Below are 14410 nucleotides of genomic sequence, written 5' to 3'. Positions count from 1 at the left end.
TGTTCCACATACAGTATGTGGAACAATGGGATACCACTGTGTGTGTGAGAGAAGGACATAGACAGAGACCAAGATCATTATTTGTTGAAAAGCATGAGATTCATTTGGCAAGAAATGAAACACCCTGAGGGTTAGTGGTACAGCTGAACAAGCACACTGAATATACACACTTGGACACAATGATTAAGACACTGCATTCGCTAAGATGACGACTACCATCATCTGATGTAAACCCCAAACTCCACACACCTTTTTACAGATCTTTAATAAATCAGGAGCTTGAAATCATCATAGAAATCCTTATTATTTCAACCCCACAGCCATGAGACAGCCAGTAGAGATTCATGTGGAAGTCACATCCCTGGTGCAGTGGTCAGTCAGTTGCTGTATTTACATTCCATAAAGGATCCAAATGAAAACATACTGTAGAAGGGCAAGAGAGAAAGAGAACAGGAGGAAGACGACGAGGACCAAGAAGTGGAGAGAGTGTGGGAAAAGAAAAACAGGAGGAAAAACAAAGCCCTATATTGTTGACTGTTGCATTTCCCATTTACGAGCCCACTTGGGTTTCTGGGATTTACTAAATGTGTTGATGTTTTGTGTTATACTTATTGTAAGCAGCTGTGGACAGAAGTCTGCAGCTAAATAATTAAACGTAAGCTGGAACCAGGAGCAAAGGATCATTGGAAAGAGGAGGAAGAGATAAAATGGGGGAGCTTTAGGATAGGATAGGGGAAACGGGGAAAGATGGGGAAGGAAGGAGATAAGAGGTGAAAAGAACAGAGGAGTGAGGAGAGGGAAAGTGGACGAGGTAGGGAGGCTTTTTTTTATTTGATATGCAAATATCTCCGTGGATCAAAGGATGATTGACAGGCCAAGTGAAAACCAATGAGATGTACAAGGGTTATTTCAGGCTTAGTGATTGGATAATTGTCTGAAAGAGGAAGAAATACGAAGACCTGGTTTCCGCTGCAGTTTTTTTCAATTGTCTATATTAATCATTCATTCTGTAAAATGTCAGAAGATTGACTGTCTCACTACTCGAGTAGAGAAGGAAGTGCACCAGTTTTCAATTGTATTGTTTGTTTAAAAGCAAGGTTTAAAACCTGTGTCTCTATTTATTTTTCTATTGGACCACATCTACATTAGAGCTGCACCTGAGAGCCACCATAGCAAATAGTAAATATATTTAATTATTAGAAATATATGAAAATATGCTCTTTTTGCTTGAAAGTGATTTTCATATTCCCCTTTTTGTTCTGTCTGTGTTTATTTGTTTCGCTTTTTCCGCTTCTTCTCTCAAGTGTCATGCGATTGCCATCCTCTTTCCTCCTAGTTACTGTTGCCTATTTTTGTCTATCTTGAATGAATTATGATGTATCACAGTGCGTGTTCATGTGACGTCAAAACCTTACCACACACGCTCACACACACACATGCACACACTGAATGCTAATTGCAGTCTCTCGGTTCCTATGACCCGCCATGTTAACATGTAGGTCAGTCTTTTCATGAGTAGCTCTCTCCCTCTCTGAGTATTGAATTGGCTTTCAAAGAACTTAAAAAGACATCAGGAGAACGGCAGTGATACAGTGTGTTCATTTCTCTGCCTCTGTGGATACAACACAGATGGTTTAAACTCACTCATGTGGTGTAAACATTCTCTCTAGACACAGGAGCTCTCCGGTGAAGTGTCTCTATCAGTCCCATTTGTCATTCTAGTATTAAGCCTTGAACTGGTAAAATGCCTCAGACTGATAGCTGAATGTACTGCTATTTGATAAAAAGCCTTTATAATTAGTTGTATTTCCACTATGCTCCTTGCAGAATTTACCTCTTGTGTCTGTCATTTAAGGTTTAGTGAGGGTTTAATAATTCATAAATACGTTGATATGCATCTAAAGTCAAGTTAAAACTGGACTTAAAGCGGTGACACTTATTTTCACAACCACACACGTAACAGCACCTGCTGCTGATGCAAAATTTTGACATTGTGGGAAAGACCCTTGCAGTCTTACTCAGAGATAGACTCTTATGTCTATACGGTAAATAGAAAGCTGAGGCTAGGATAACGTTATCTTAGCAGAAAAACAAGAATCACTTGAAGCTGTGGAAAACATTTCTATAGCTAGAACTGTGCATTGGCGAGGGTGGTATGGATCAAAAGTGAATGAATGAAAAGTTTTTATTCCTTTAACCCATATGACTGAACTCGGATTGATTGCAGCAGTTTTATAGACAAAGAGAAAATGCTGCCGCCAGAAAGGCTATATTAATAATTAATAAAAAATAATACATGCAATTTCTGCCATTCTTATCTGACTTCAGCAATTAAACATCCAGAGCTACACACACACACACACACTCACATTAGGGGGCTGAATAGTTCTAATGCCTGCATTGCTCTACATGATGCGCCCCCCTTCCAGCTCCCTGCCCACCATCACTATGGTTACACAATGATGCAGGTTACCGTGGCAGCCAAGTAAACCCCACACTCACGGATACAAAGGCACACGTGCAAGAGCTTTACCCCAAACACAGAGACATACGCAGATTGTGACGCTGAGGAATAGAATATAGAGTTTCCTGGGTTATTTCTGGAAAATAGAAGGGGATGTTGAACTGTCGTCATTTCGCCATTTACCTTGTCCACATCACTTTACCCACTGCTAAGTCATTTTATTGTGCAGTTTTTTTCTTTTGTTATATTCTCTTTATGACCTGATGAGCACAATCATCCAGCATCACTGTAATTCGCTGTGTCTTATTTGTGTTTAAATTATTTGTGTCAGTGGTACTAGAAATCTGTTTGTTAATCAATAATCATACGTTCGGTGCGGCAGGAAGCTTTTTATCTTTCAGTGCTACTTGTGTGGTTGTTTGCATGCTTATTCTTGTGTTATGCTGTGTCTTACCGAGTATGTCTTTTGTCCTTTTGCTTGAGAGATCATGCTACCATCTTGTGGTCACATTGGGAACTATCTGACAAGATCGTAATCATGTCTGCGTTGAGGTTTTGTTAGATTTGTCACAAACTGGACTGATATCAGTTTTTGTGTTGGCGTGATGTGAGTGTGAGAAATGTTCCTATTCCTATTCTGCTTCCTGCTTTTATTTTGTATTTTTATCTGAAGGACAAGAAACAGTAGAGAAAAGGTCTGAATGAGGGGAAGCAGCACCAAGGCAGTTGAGGGAGGCAGAAAGAAAACAAGATTGTTGAAATGAAAAAGAAGGAAAGGACAATGGTACAGAGAAGCACCACAGTCAGGGTAAAGCAAAAATGGAACCTCTTGATGGAAATAGTAGAGGCATGGGGATAAAATAAAAAAAAAAACCAAAAGAGAAAAGAGAGAAAGACCTCATGTGAATGAAAATAATAAAAATCCTTTGAGGCTATAAGTCCAAACATGTAGTGCTTCTTGTAGTCTCCAAACTAACTTTATCATTTTTGGTAATGTGTATGTGCACACACTTAATATTCGAGTATGTTCACCTTTATCTCTTTCAGGATTTACTCAGACTTCTTAGTAGTAATCCCATTTCTTCTAATCCAACCTGCATTGCCTCCTCCCAGTATGCTCTCTCTCTCTCTCTCTCTCTCTCACTCACACACACACACACACACACACAAATAAACACATGTAGCTTACGTTCCTCATTTAGACCAGCAGCCATTCATGTTGCTGGACTACTGCTGTCGTTGTTGTGGATTCACACTGATAAAACGCCATGGACCCTTTTCCCTCAAGACTACACCCAGTGATACCTGGGTAAGGAGACGGTGCGATGTAGTAAATGTGTTAGAGTAGAGATTTAGGAATTGTCTGTGAGGCGGTAGAGATTCAGTGCACAGCAAGGTGTTTATCATTATCTCTAATAGAGTTACACTGTGCTTCTAATCACCCCTACTGTCTGTTTTCAGAGATTTTAATACCAGCTTTATTGTTGGTACAAAAAGCACAGAGGTGTTCTAAGCTGACAATGTAAACAGTTTATGGCACCACCAGGGCTGGATAGATACATCTTACACATTATATTATTAGAAATATAACCATTTGGATTAGACCACTATGTAAGATCAGCTGATTAGTTGTTCTTGTTCAAGCATTAATTCATTGCTACATTCTGTAAAGTTTGTTTTAATTATGTCATCCTAATCATAATCGACATTTAACTGATCATTGTGTGAGGCTTATGTCAAAATATGATTTTAGAATTAATGAGAGTGATGTTTCTCCTTTTCAAGCATGCTTTGGAGTCCAGACAAAGCTCACCAAGCTTGAAGGTTGAATTTCAAGTGTCAAAGCTCCTGTCTAGAGCAGCTTTTTTTTTTTTTTTTTTTGGAAGTACAGTCAAGTCTGATGATGACAAACAACAGAGAGTGTGTCACAGTGACAGTCGCAGTAACATGAGCTTCCCTATATTCCTGCCTTCAGAAAAACATCATCTCATGGCTGTCTCAGTAGGGATGTGGTTCCTAGCAGAGGTGGCCACAGCAAAATTAACTGGGGGTCACACCTACCTATAACAGTTTTCATGAGAAACTAATCCGATTCTTCTACTTCTCACTAATGGTCATTTCCATGTGTAACCTGGAGTATATGAACTAGGAATATTAAAGAAGTACAACAGAACAACAACACTAGGAACAGCCAACAGAGAAACTGTAATTAGGCAGAATGGTGCTTTGAAATAAATTATAACATTAATGTTGATGTTTCATGTTTATTATGTTCACCATTTAATTTTGTGTGTTAGCATTGCTATCATTTGCTAATTAGCACTGAACACAAAGCAGATTACAGCTGATGTTGATCAAAAAACAAGTACTGGGCATATTGAAATGATCAAATCGTAGTGGTAGATGGAAAAGTTGGAATAATCAAAGTAATGGGAATATATGGTTGGGGGCACTATTAATATATAGAAACCACATTTTATGGCAATTCACTAATTTGTCCCAGCAGGTAAAGCACAGGTCAAAGTAATAAGATTAACAATGACTCTATTCTGTTAAGGTGTGCCAGTAAGCCAGTGAGCCAGCATGCATCGGACCTGGCACCGGTACACCTGACTGGAACGTAACCCCATTATTAATGTCTTTAGTTACACCTGTGTTTGACAAGCCCAAATGTCAGCTGTGGGAAAAGGTCTTTATCTCTTGCTCTCTGATGGTGTCATGTAACTCATTTCAAGCAAAGGCTGCAGTTAATCATCAATGACAGGTAGTTTAGCAGCCAAGCACAGAGTGTCTGCTGCTATCTGTAATCATGAACGTTGCGTTTTTGTGTCATAAATGAAGAGAGAAGCAGGGTTTTGCTGTCGTCTTTTGGACACAGACGAGAGTTCAAGTAATGATGACATGTTTCCAAATGTCATGTTCTCTAGAGAGATTTAAATAACTGTCATTACAGCTGCCTCTCCTGGTATTTCTAGTCTTGTTTTTTTACATCTGCAGACCGTTAACGAAAAGCGTTTCAAGAGCCAAAAACAACCACTGACTAAAACCTTATCTGTACCTGATATGAAAATATTAAAAAAGGGTTTGAGATTGATTCTAGAGTTATTCAGTGTCTGTAACTGCTCCTCACTCTGCCTCTGTACATAAATCCTTTAACCACAGGAAACCTGCTCATTTCAAAAACACAGCAGGTCTTACTGCTCACACCCACAGGGCTTCATCAGTCAGCAGGTATAATATAACTGGCTCCTCTGCTCCGCAGGTCGTCCTGCAAAATCTATTGATGTGCATGGTGTGCTTCTACTCTCTCTACTACATCGTTGTCAGTCTCTGCATTGGACTGCTCAGGTACACTCACACGTAATCTAAATGCATGTACAGAGACTTGTGCAGAAACTAGCTGTATGTTTCTGCTCCGAAACGAAGTTAATGTCTTGTGTCTCTAATGTTTTAATGCCTGCTTGTCTGGCTAGGGTTCATGAGATCAACAGCTTGTTGGCCCCATTCGACTACACAACACAACCATCATGGCAGAACCCCAAATACCTTGGTGAGTAGAGCTGGGGGGATTTAACTACTACGCCTCATTACAATTTTAATGTTTATCTACTCTAGATCATATATCTAATGTACCTTACCTCTGTTAGATTAATTTCACAGTTTGTACTTTGCAGATTTAGGTTTAATACATACGATCAGTGTACTTGTCTCGAGTAAGTGTGACACACTGTGTGAAGCTACTTGACAGTATACCTGTATACAATAGTTATCGCTTCGCCTACACCAGCTACAGCATGAGAAGGCTGTTTACACATTAATCCTTTAGTAATCCTATTAGATAATGTGGATTATTATGCAGTGCTAATGAGGACCATTATGCTGCATTGTCATTACTTTTAAATTTGGGACTCAAAGTACATTTTAACAAGTGTGTGTTTTTACTTTGTTTTTATATGTATATTTTTTTAAAATGCGCTAGAAAAATACTCCCAAAATTATCTTAATGTGGAGCGGTGCTCTCAAAGCCTCCCGTGACCCAAACTCATTAACGGTATTGCCAGCAGTCCAGAGATATTCACCTCTAAAAGGCTTGGCCTTCTAACCAGACAGAAATGTTCTGCTTGATTAATATGTTTTGGAGCATTCCTATTTATTGTAATTTCACGATGACAACTGCCTGTGCTAGGCAGAGCACGCCAGCAGACTACTTCCTCTGTTCAACAAATGTCGTTCAATCTTGCATTAAACAGCTTCCCTCACACCATCGTTTGGACCCTTTGTCTTCCCTGTCCAGAATATAAACGCTGCTGTCTTTAAGGGAGTGACCCTTCTTTTTCAGGTGCAGATGGACTGCTGAGTCCTGTCCTGAGGAGCTGCCGCTACTGTGTTGTGCCATGTGTTTGTGAAGCTGTTGTTTGGCCTCTCCATGTACAGATCTTTACATTTTTCATTGTATGGAATTTAAATACTACAACTGGTCAAGACTTTCAGTCTGTCAATAGCAGTAGCAATGATACTTTTTGGTTTCTAATATTATAAAAGTAAAAGATGAGACAGAATTAAAACTAAGTACAACTTCTATGCGTTGTTTCTTCTGCCTTCCAGTTGGTGTAATTTCCACAGAAGTGACCTATGTTTTGGGGGGGCTGGTGTTCGCCTGGATTGTAGAGGAGTGGGTTTGGGATTACGCCATAACTGTCACTCTGCTGCATGTTGCGATGACTGTAGCAGGTAAACACACACATGCACACTAACAAACGCTAAGTGGCTCAATAGAGCAGAGCAGCTTATAGGATCGGAGACCTAGTTATGTAACTGGCTGTAATCGTTCAAAGACATACACAGGAACTATACATTTGTATATGTAAATTAGATTAAAAAGATCATTTTCTAATGCTAAATGTTTGCATTTTGCATTTTAAACATTTGTGCTGTATGTTCACAGTGATGTCAGACTTCCCTTCAGCTGAGCACTGGTGGATAGCTCTAGGTGAGATTTATATTTCCTCTGTTATCTGTCTCCAACCCCACCTGCAGAAAATGAAAACTAAACTTCCTATTTTTCACTATCTCCTTTCTGTCTGTTCTAGATATTACTTTTCCTGTTTCCAGACTCACTTCCTAGGTTCCTTCAGATTAAGGGTTTTTGAGGACAGCGGCTGCTGTTGGTATCTAAACCTTCCTTTAATTAATCCAATTTTCTCCATTATTTAATCCCTCTCTGCAGGTTCAGGCCTGGTGATGATGATATTTGGAGGACAGCTTCTGGCCTATAAACTCTTCCGAAGCAACTTCGTCTATCCAGCTGAACTGCAGAACTTCTAATGAGTACAATATGGAAAGCCTGCTACCTTAAATTTATACTGATGCAAGTAACTAACAGAAAGCTACGTCCATCAAGAATGTGTACATTTGTTCAATAAAGTGTATCCACAAGACAGATTTTGTTCATATAGCAGATAACTTTCTTGATTAGCTAAAATATCCCTCCTTGTACAAATGGCCTGAGTTTGTCTATATAACATGTTAAATATGCATGTTAAATATTGTTTTGTATTGTTTCATTACAAACTACTACCTTGTAAATGTAAGTAAATTGTAATAAAAGGAGATGACAGCTATTTTTCAGTTATAATGTAAGTGTAATATGTAGAATATGTAGAATGTGTTTTATGCCAGATCTGTAGAGTATGATGAAATATTACCTATTCCGAATGCAAAAAAGAAATCCATTCAAATTTTCATACAGTAGAAACAAATAGCAGAAACTAATCCAAATCACTTGTAGGCTGATGGCTCCTCTGTAAATATGAGTGTTTTTGTTGTTGTCATGTTTCAGTTCTATGAAATGGTTGCATCTACTTGACAAGTTTCATTTTAATACTGGTTGTATATATTAATTCAAATCTATTAAATTTACATTTAAGACTTTTAAAACATTGTTTTATGTATGTATCCATGTGCGATTTGGGGTAATGAGTGTGAACTATATTGAATGCTAATTTGATAATTAAGGGCAATATTAAGTCTAATAGATCCATCATTATTAATAAATGATCCCTGAAGCCCAAGAAAACAGATTCAAATGTTGACTTTGCCGTTTTCTTGTGTGTGTCAGTGATGCAGGGGAAACAGGAGAGTGACAAAGATCAGTGGGGCCTGCACACACCCCTGTGTGATGAACAAAGAAAACTTAACATGTAAAATGATTGCATTATAACCAGTAAGAATGACATTTTAAGATAGCTAAACTTATTTTTATCAGTCACAATTCCTTTGCAGATATCAGAAATGGCATCATTAATATCATTTAGCATTTTTTGGACCATTACAGTAACTGTAATGTATTTATGACCAGTCAAAATGTAATTAAAGATATCTGGAATTCACTTTAGGCAAAACTGAACTGTAGATACCTTAAACTGATAGATATCTTTGAATTGAATTGAGACTAGTCCAAATGTAGTTGTGATATCGTGAATTCCAGTTTTGACCAGCTAGAAATACACAAATAATGCACATTTACCTGTACATGTCACAGGGAGCAGCTCTATCACGTGTTCACTCATCGGCATCACCTGAGTGACCCAAACTGAGCTAAAACCAAGTTAGCAGCTACACTTTTCATGGGAATTGCCCATTATCGACCAACTAAATGAACGGGAACGGGTTGATATCCAGTATCCGGAGGAGATTAAACACCGAGGAGCAGCTCAGGATCAACAATCCCGTAATCCAACTTGTTTAAGTGGCTCTGCACGGCTAACGCTAGCTAGCTAGCTGCTAGTATGCTAATGGATATGTCGTAGGAAAAACATTAGAATTGAACAGCGAAATTAAACAGATTATAATTAACCTATACATGTAACATGGTTAATAGAAAGTGTTTTTCTTTTAAAATATCCCCTAAAACAATGAAGTTGTAGTTTAGTGCAGTTAATGTAATGCGTCAATATTAAATTGTTAGGAGTCAATGAACATACTGTTACAGATAAAATCTTTCAATAGTTATATGAAGGTCTTATGAATCTGCTCATGTGTAAACACTGTGCAAGTAAATGTTGAAAACTAATCTCTTCTTCTGAAATCATTGCAGCTTTTGCTTTGTTAAAAGCGGAATAAAAACATGCTGCTGTGTGAATGTGACAGACGCAGTAAACAGAGACTGTAAAACTAAATTTTACTGATGGTTTGATGGTTTATTGACTTGATTGTTTAAATAGTTTGTAGTTCAGTCCAGGCTTTTTCTTTGCTTTTCTTTAGAGCCCTTTTGAATATCTGCACCGGCACATGGATGATGTCCTGGGGGATGGTGGGATCCTGAAGGAGGTGGTCCAGCCTGGACAGGGCCCACCTGTACCCCAAAATGCTTCAGTATTAAGTAAGTCAAGGCAGGCTTCTTTATTAAAAGTGTTAAATAAATAGTTTGATTGTTACGGCATCTGCTCTTTTTCTGTGCACAGTGCATTACTCCGGTTTCCTGGAATATTCTGACCGACCTTTTGAAACTACCACCAACCTCAAACACCCCCGGATGATGAAGTTAGGGAGAGGTCAGCACAGTTGCTTGTTCAGGTTTTGGGAGTTTTAGACTTTTTTGGTTGAACAAAGTGAAGCATTCGTCACCTTCAGTTCAACAGATTTCATTGACATTTTGTTAAATGTTCAGTAGACAAAGAAATCCTAAAAAAATAATCACTTTAAAAAGCATCAGTAATAAAAAATAATTGCAGCTTTTGATGTTAGTAAGATGTTTAACAGTCCAATTTAAATGAAAAAAACGGCACTTATGTGAATTATATTTTACAACAGATGTGACATTGGCCGGTCTGGAGATGGGTCTTCTGACAATGCAGAAGGGAGAGTTCTCTCGTTTTCTGTTACAGCCCCAGTATGCATACGGAGAACTGGGTTGTCCTCCATTCATTCCCGCTGCTGCTGTGGTTCTGTACGAGGTTCAGATCCTCGACTTTCTCGACTCTGGACAAGTGGATGACTTTATGGCACTGAGTCTGGTAGGGAGCTTTCATGTGTCTGGTCGATACCGGTTGATGTATGGTATATTGAAGTCTTTTTCACTTTTGGCATATTAGAAAAAGAAGTGAATTATTTATTCTTTAACGTTTTTGCACATCTTGTAATGTACATTAAAGTTTGATATTCTACATGTGCTTAGTTGCCTATGATACATTGCAGTATTTTATAATTGAGTTCTTTTAAATAACCAATAATAGGCCCAACAGAAATTGCACTACCTCTGGAGGATTTCTCAGTGACTTTTCCTGCCTCACAATATCATTTGGTATTTTCTGTCTTCAGGAGGAGCAGAATACTGTTCCTCTGTCCACGCTTCTTGAAGTTGTCCACACACTACGCAGCTTTGGCAATCGTTGCTTCAAGCAGAGCCGCTATGACAATGCCAAAGATCGCTATAAACAGGCCAGTCTATGAAGTTTGCAAAAGAAACAATGTGCTTTTTTTTTTTTTTTTAAATATACTAATTGGTTTTATTTTTTATTACATTCACTTGTAACTGGTATGCCACACTTCTGTTTATATGTGTACTGTTGAGGGTAAAAATGTATTTTGTGGGGTGTCTGCCAACAGGCATTGATGCTCTTGGGAAACAGGGAAGCACAAAGCAGTGCAGAGAAGGAAAGGATCAAGACCGCTCTTCTTCCTGTCTATTTGAACCTTTCTCTCACTGAGCTCCGTCTGGACAGCCCCCACAAAGCCCTGAAATATGGCAACAAAGCCTTGGAGATAGACTCAGCCAACACAAAGGCTCTTTTCCGCTGTGGACAGGTCAGACAGGGCTTTTGTTTGTTTGCTTTTTCAGATAAAAATTCTCAGAGAGCTCTAAGAGCATGAGACTAAATGTTTAGATCTTTGCCAAAGAGGTTTGAAATAGTTCTGATGCCAAGATTAGATGCAGTAGATGTTTTATTTGAGGAAGTTGACAATGATTAAGGAAAATAACAAAACAGTTATAGGGTCTTCATGGTAATGTAATTTCTGTCAGGCGTACCTGGAACTGCACGAGTACGAGAGCGCTCAGAGTTGCCTCATAACTGCTCAGGCAAAGAAGCCCTTTGACAGTGACATTAACAATCTTCTGAGGAGGGTGGCAATGTAAGTTGGCATATTCTGTATGGTTATACTGTATGTTTAATAATGATGGTCAGGTCCGATTTGAAGTCTGGTTTTTAATATTAATTTAAAAAGTAGTCACTGGACCAATTTTCATTGTATGTTTTACTTGAATATATCATGCACATCTTTACATATTCCTGTTATGTATAAATTGTCTTTTCTGTTTACAAAACCAGCTACAAGCTAAGAAGGTATGTGTAAATCTTTTTTTCTTTTTTTCAGATTATATAAAGACAGCTTGGACAAACAGAAAGACGTGTACACAAAGATGTTTCGAGACTGGCGCAGCCCGATAAAGATGTAAATATGAGGGGAAAAGGTGAGAAGTTGTGTCCATTAAACCCCCTCCTCGGGCTAATGTGTGTTCTCTGTAGTGGGTTAAAGGTGAGAGCGATTTTAAAACTGCATCAACATCACTACACTAACACTACTGTGACATGTGTAATGTAACTTAAACGATATAATATAAAAAGGCCCAATTAGCTCGCTTCTGCTGTCAATTAATTCTTTTGTTTGACATAAATGCAGCAACAATAGCTCTTAAGAGTCTTAGTAAGAGGCAAATAATTAAAGCTTTGCAGGACCTAAAGTGTTTGAATATGTGTATAGAAAAGGCCAATATCACACACAGTATGATGTCTTAAGACTCTTCTGATGACTTAAGTTGTTTGTTGCAGGTGGCCGATGGAGTAAGAGCAAACATCAGTGTTCAGCAACACATTTTCTCTTCAGTACTGCTAACTTTGAAAGTTCCACTTTGTGTTTTTGCCTATTATGATAAATGTAATAATATCATACAGATGTATTGTTAATTTCTTAAGAATAACTTGACAACTGAGTTGTTGTTTAATAATGTAGCTCAACACGCCTTCTTCTGTTTAAAATATGTTTTGCAGAATTTGTTTTCACTTCAAATGGCCAAATATTATGGAGCAACAGTACATAAATAGTATCAAAGATTCTTGAGAAGCTGCACTTTCTTTGAATTTGTCTTTCATTCTCTTAATAAATACTGTTCACACAGGATGTTTTTCTTGAAGTCTGATCACACTTGATTCAATAATGAAAAATAAAAATGCTTTCACTTCTAAGGTAGTTTTGTTGTAGATGAACTATAAACTGTATGTTAAATATGACATTTGAATCGAGCTCCAGTGTCAAACATTTCCTGTGCTGACCTCTGTTGTACTATATTAACATTAGGCTGCTTTTTGATTTAGATTCTTGAATTACTGCTGGTGCTAATGCTGATTTGTTGCTATAGTTTTTGCTGGATTGGTGAGAGTTGAACAAACTTTAAGTCTGTCTCAGCAGGAATTGATACTTTTTGTACATGCAGACATTTGAAATTGCTATTTTAGACATAGAGATAGAAGAGATAGAAATATCAGAAGGTCACCATAATGTATTATTTCCAAAATCAGAATAGGTTTGATGTCAAAAAAGTTTCTGCATAAAAAGGTATTTTGATGAAGTTGTATAAAAACTAGTTTAAAAAAGTTTAATGGTGATTGTTACACATATCAGCAGCATGGAGGTATGCCTGGAGACTAAGTGATGTGAATTTTGGCAGCATTTTCCCATTTAACATGAAAGAGTAAAGGTGTAACCGGATAGGAGACACTGTAAGAACTGCTGCAGATGACAAAAGTCGTTTAATCTGATTAGCAGCAGATGGTTTGGGGGCTGAGGCTAGAGAGGGGGGCTGAGAGTAAAGTGACATTACAGCACCAGTAAAACTGGCCAGAGAGCGTGTAATGCAGCCACAGTGACACTAGGGGAACAAGTTGGAGGATCATTTGCCAGAATCATCAGTTGCTGTGTTGTCAACAAACACTAGGGGCCATCATTAGCAAAAATTTAGAACATGTTGCATGTCAAGTGACTTCCTTGGATATTCTCTCTATTTTATTCTCTCTTAAATTAGCCAGATCCCCCACTCTTTATTTAGATTGAGATCTGCACCGCTGTCCTGTTACCAGCCTTTACCACATACACCAAACATGCTGCTGAACTGTGAAGTCTGCTATAAATAAAGGTAAGAAAGACGAGAAGGTGGGCGGGGGTGTGATGAAAAGGGAATCAAGTGGTGAGGGGCAGATGGAGAAACAGAAAAATCAGATTGACCTCTTTAGTTAATCCACTTGACACTGTGTGTGTTTCACCATCACGTCGCTGCACATGGTCAGTAGGTCATGGTCTGTGTGAGTGGACATGGACACAATGGTCTCCAGACTTGTTTATTACCTTCATCTCAGGTAAGGGGAATGTGAATGAGAGCCAGACTGAGAATCTGTACATGTGAGTTTGTATATTTGTGGATATTTAATGTTTACACATTAAATTAGTATTGCTGCTAATAATGCTCGATATTTGAATGCAGTATTACTACGTTTGTATTTGCAATTTCAGAGCAGCTGTTATTGTTGCACTGAAATTATCTTGATTCCTTTAAAACATACTGTATTATGAAGATCGATTGATGAGTCTGGTGGGAAAATACTGCAGTCACCAATGAAGAGCAAAATGAATATAAAATAAATTAATATTAAATCATATTTAAGATTTAGTTGCATATCAACTTTGGTCAGTCATCGTCTGATGTCTGTGACCCACTGACCAACAGAAACCTCTCTAACTGTTTCAGTACACATCAAAATACAGCACAGACGGCATTTGCAAGTTACTGTATGTTATCTGTTGATAATGGACAGCGGGGTCAAATGTGATGACCCTACATGATTTTGACCACTAAGTCCTACAACTATAAATCATTTTGCTTAGTTAAAATTG

At 38.1% G+C, this 14410-nt stretch overlaps 2 protein-coding genes across 2 annotated transcripts; both read left to right on the top strand.

The window, feature by feature from the left end:
- The first annotated feature begins 3680 nt into the window (after positions 1-3680).
- On the top strand, positions 3681-7789 carry tmem244 (transmembrane protein 244). Its single transcript, XM_026342008.1, has 6 exons — positions 3681-3773; positions 5727-5812; positions 5938-6014; positions 7070-7195; positions 7410-7454; positions 7692-7789. The coding sequence occupies exons 1-6, from the start codon at positions 3681-3683 to the stop codon at positions 7787-7789; spliced, it is 525 nt and encodes a 174-aa protein (XP_026197793.1).
- A 1235-nt stretch (positions 7790-9024) lies between these two features.
- Positions 9025-12633, top strand: fkbp6 (FKBP prolyl isomerase 6). The gene is made up of 9 exons (XM_026341656.1): positions 9025-9194; positions 9728-9845; positions 9928-10017; positions 10277-10479; positions 10784-10903; positions 11072-11269; positions 11487-11596; positions 11840-11936; positions 12295-12633. The coding sequence occupies exons 1-8, from the start codon at positions 9120-9122 to the stop codon at positions 11919-11921; spliced, it is 996 nt and encodes a 331-aa protein (XP_026197441.1). The 5' UTR covers positions 9025-9119; the 3' UTR covers positions 11922-11936; positions 12295-12633.
- Positions 12634-14410: the final 1777 nt, after the last annotated feature.

This window comes from Anabas testudineus, chromosome 24 (assembly GCF_900324465.2).
Source record: "Anabas testudineus chromosome 24, fAnaTes1.2, whole genome shotgun sequence".
NCBI classification, from domain to species: Eukaryota; Metazoa; Chordata; class Actinopteri; order Anabantiformes; family Anabantidae; genus Anabas; species Anabas testudineus.
The sequence above is the reverse complement of the archived record's forward strand: the minus strand, read 5'-3'. Positions and strand labels throughout refer to the sequence as shown.

What these genes read in the sequence shown, in the direction of transcription:
- tmem244 (XM_026342008.1), top strand. Translation starts at nt 3,681, where the DNA reads ATGTTGCTGGACTACTGCTGTCGTTGTTGTGGATTCACACTGATAAAA. An exon ending in CTCTGCATTGGACTGCTCAG is followed by an intron (nt 5,813 to 5,937) that starts GTACACTCACAC and finishes TTGTCTGGCTAG; the next exon opens with GGTTCATGAGATCAACAGCT. An exon ending in GCAGAACCCCAAATACCTTG is followed by an intron (nt 6,015 to 7,069) that starts GTGAGTAGAGCT and finishes TCTGCCTTCCAG; the next exon opens with TTGGTGTAATTTCCACAGAA.
- fkbp6 (XM_026341656.1), top strand. Translation starts at nt 9,120, where the DNA reads ATGAACGGGAACGGGTTGATATCCAGTATCCGGAGGAGATTAAACACC. An exon ending in AGCTCAGGATCAACAATCCC is followed by an intron (nt 9,195 to 9,727) that starts GTAATCCAACTT and finishes GCTTTTCTTTAG; the next exon opens with AGCCCTTTTGAATATCTGCA. An exon ending in CTCTTTTCCGCTGTGGACAG is followed by an intron (nt 11,270 to 11,486) that starts GTCAGACAGGGC and finishes AATTTCTGTCAG; the next exon opens with GCGTACCTGGAACTGCACGA.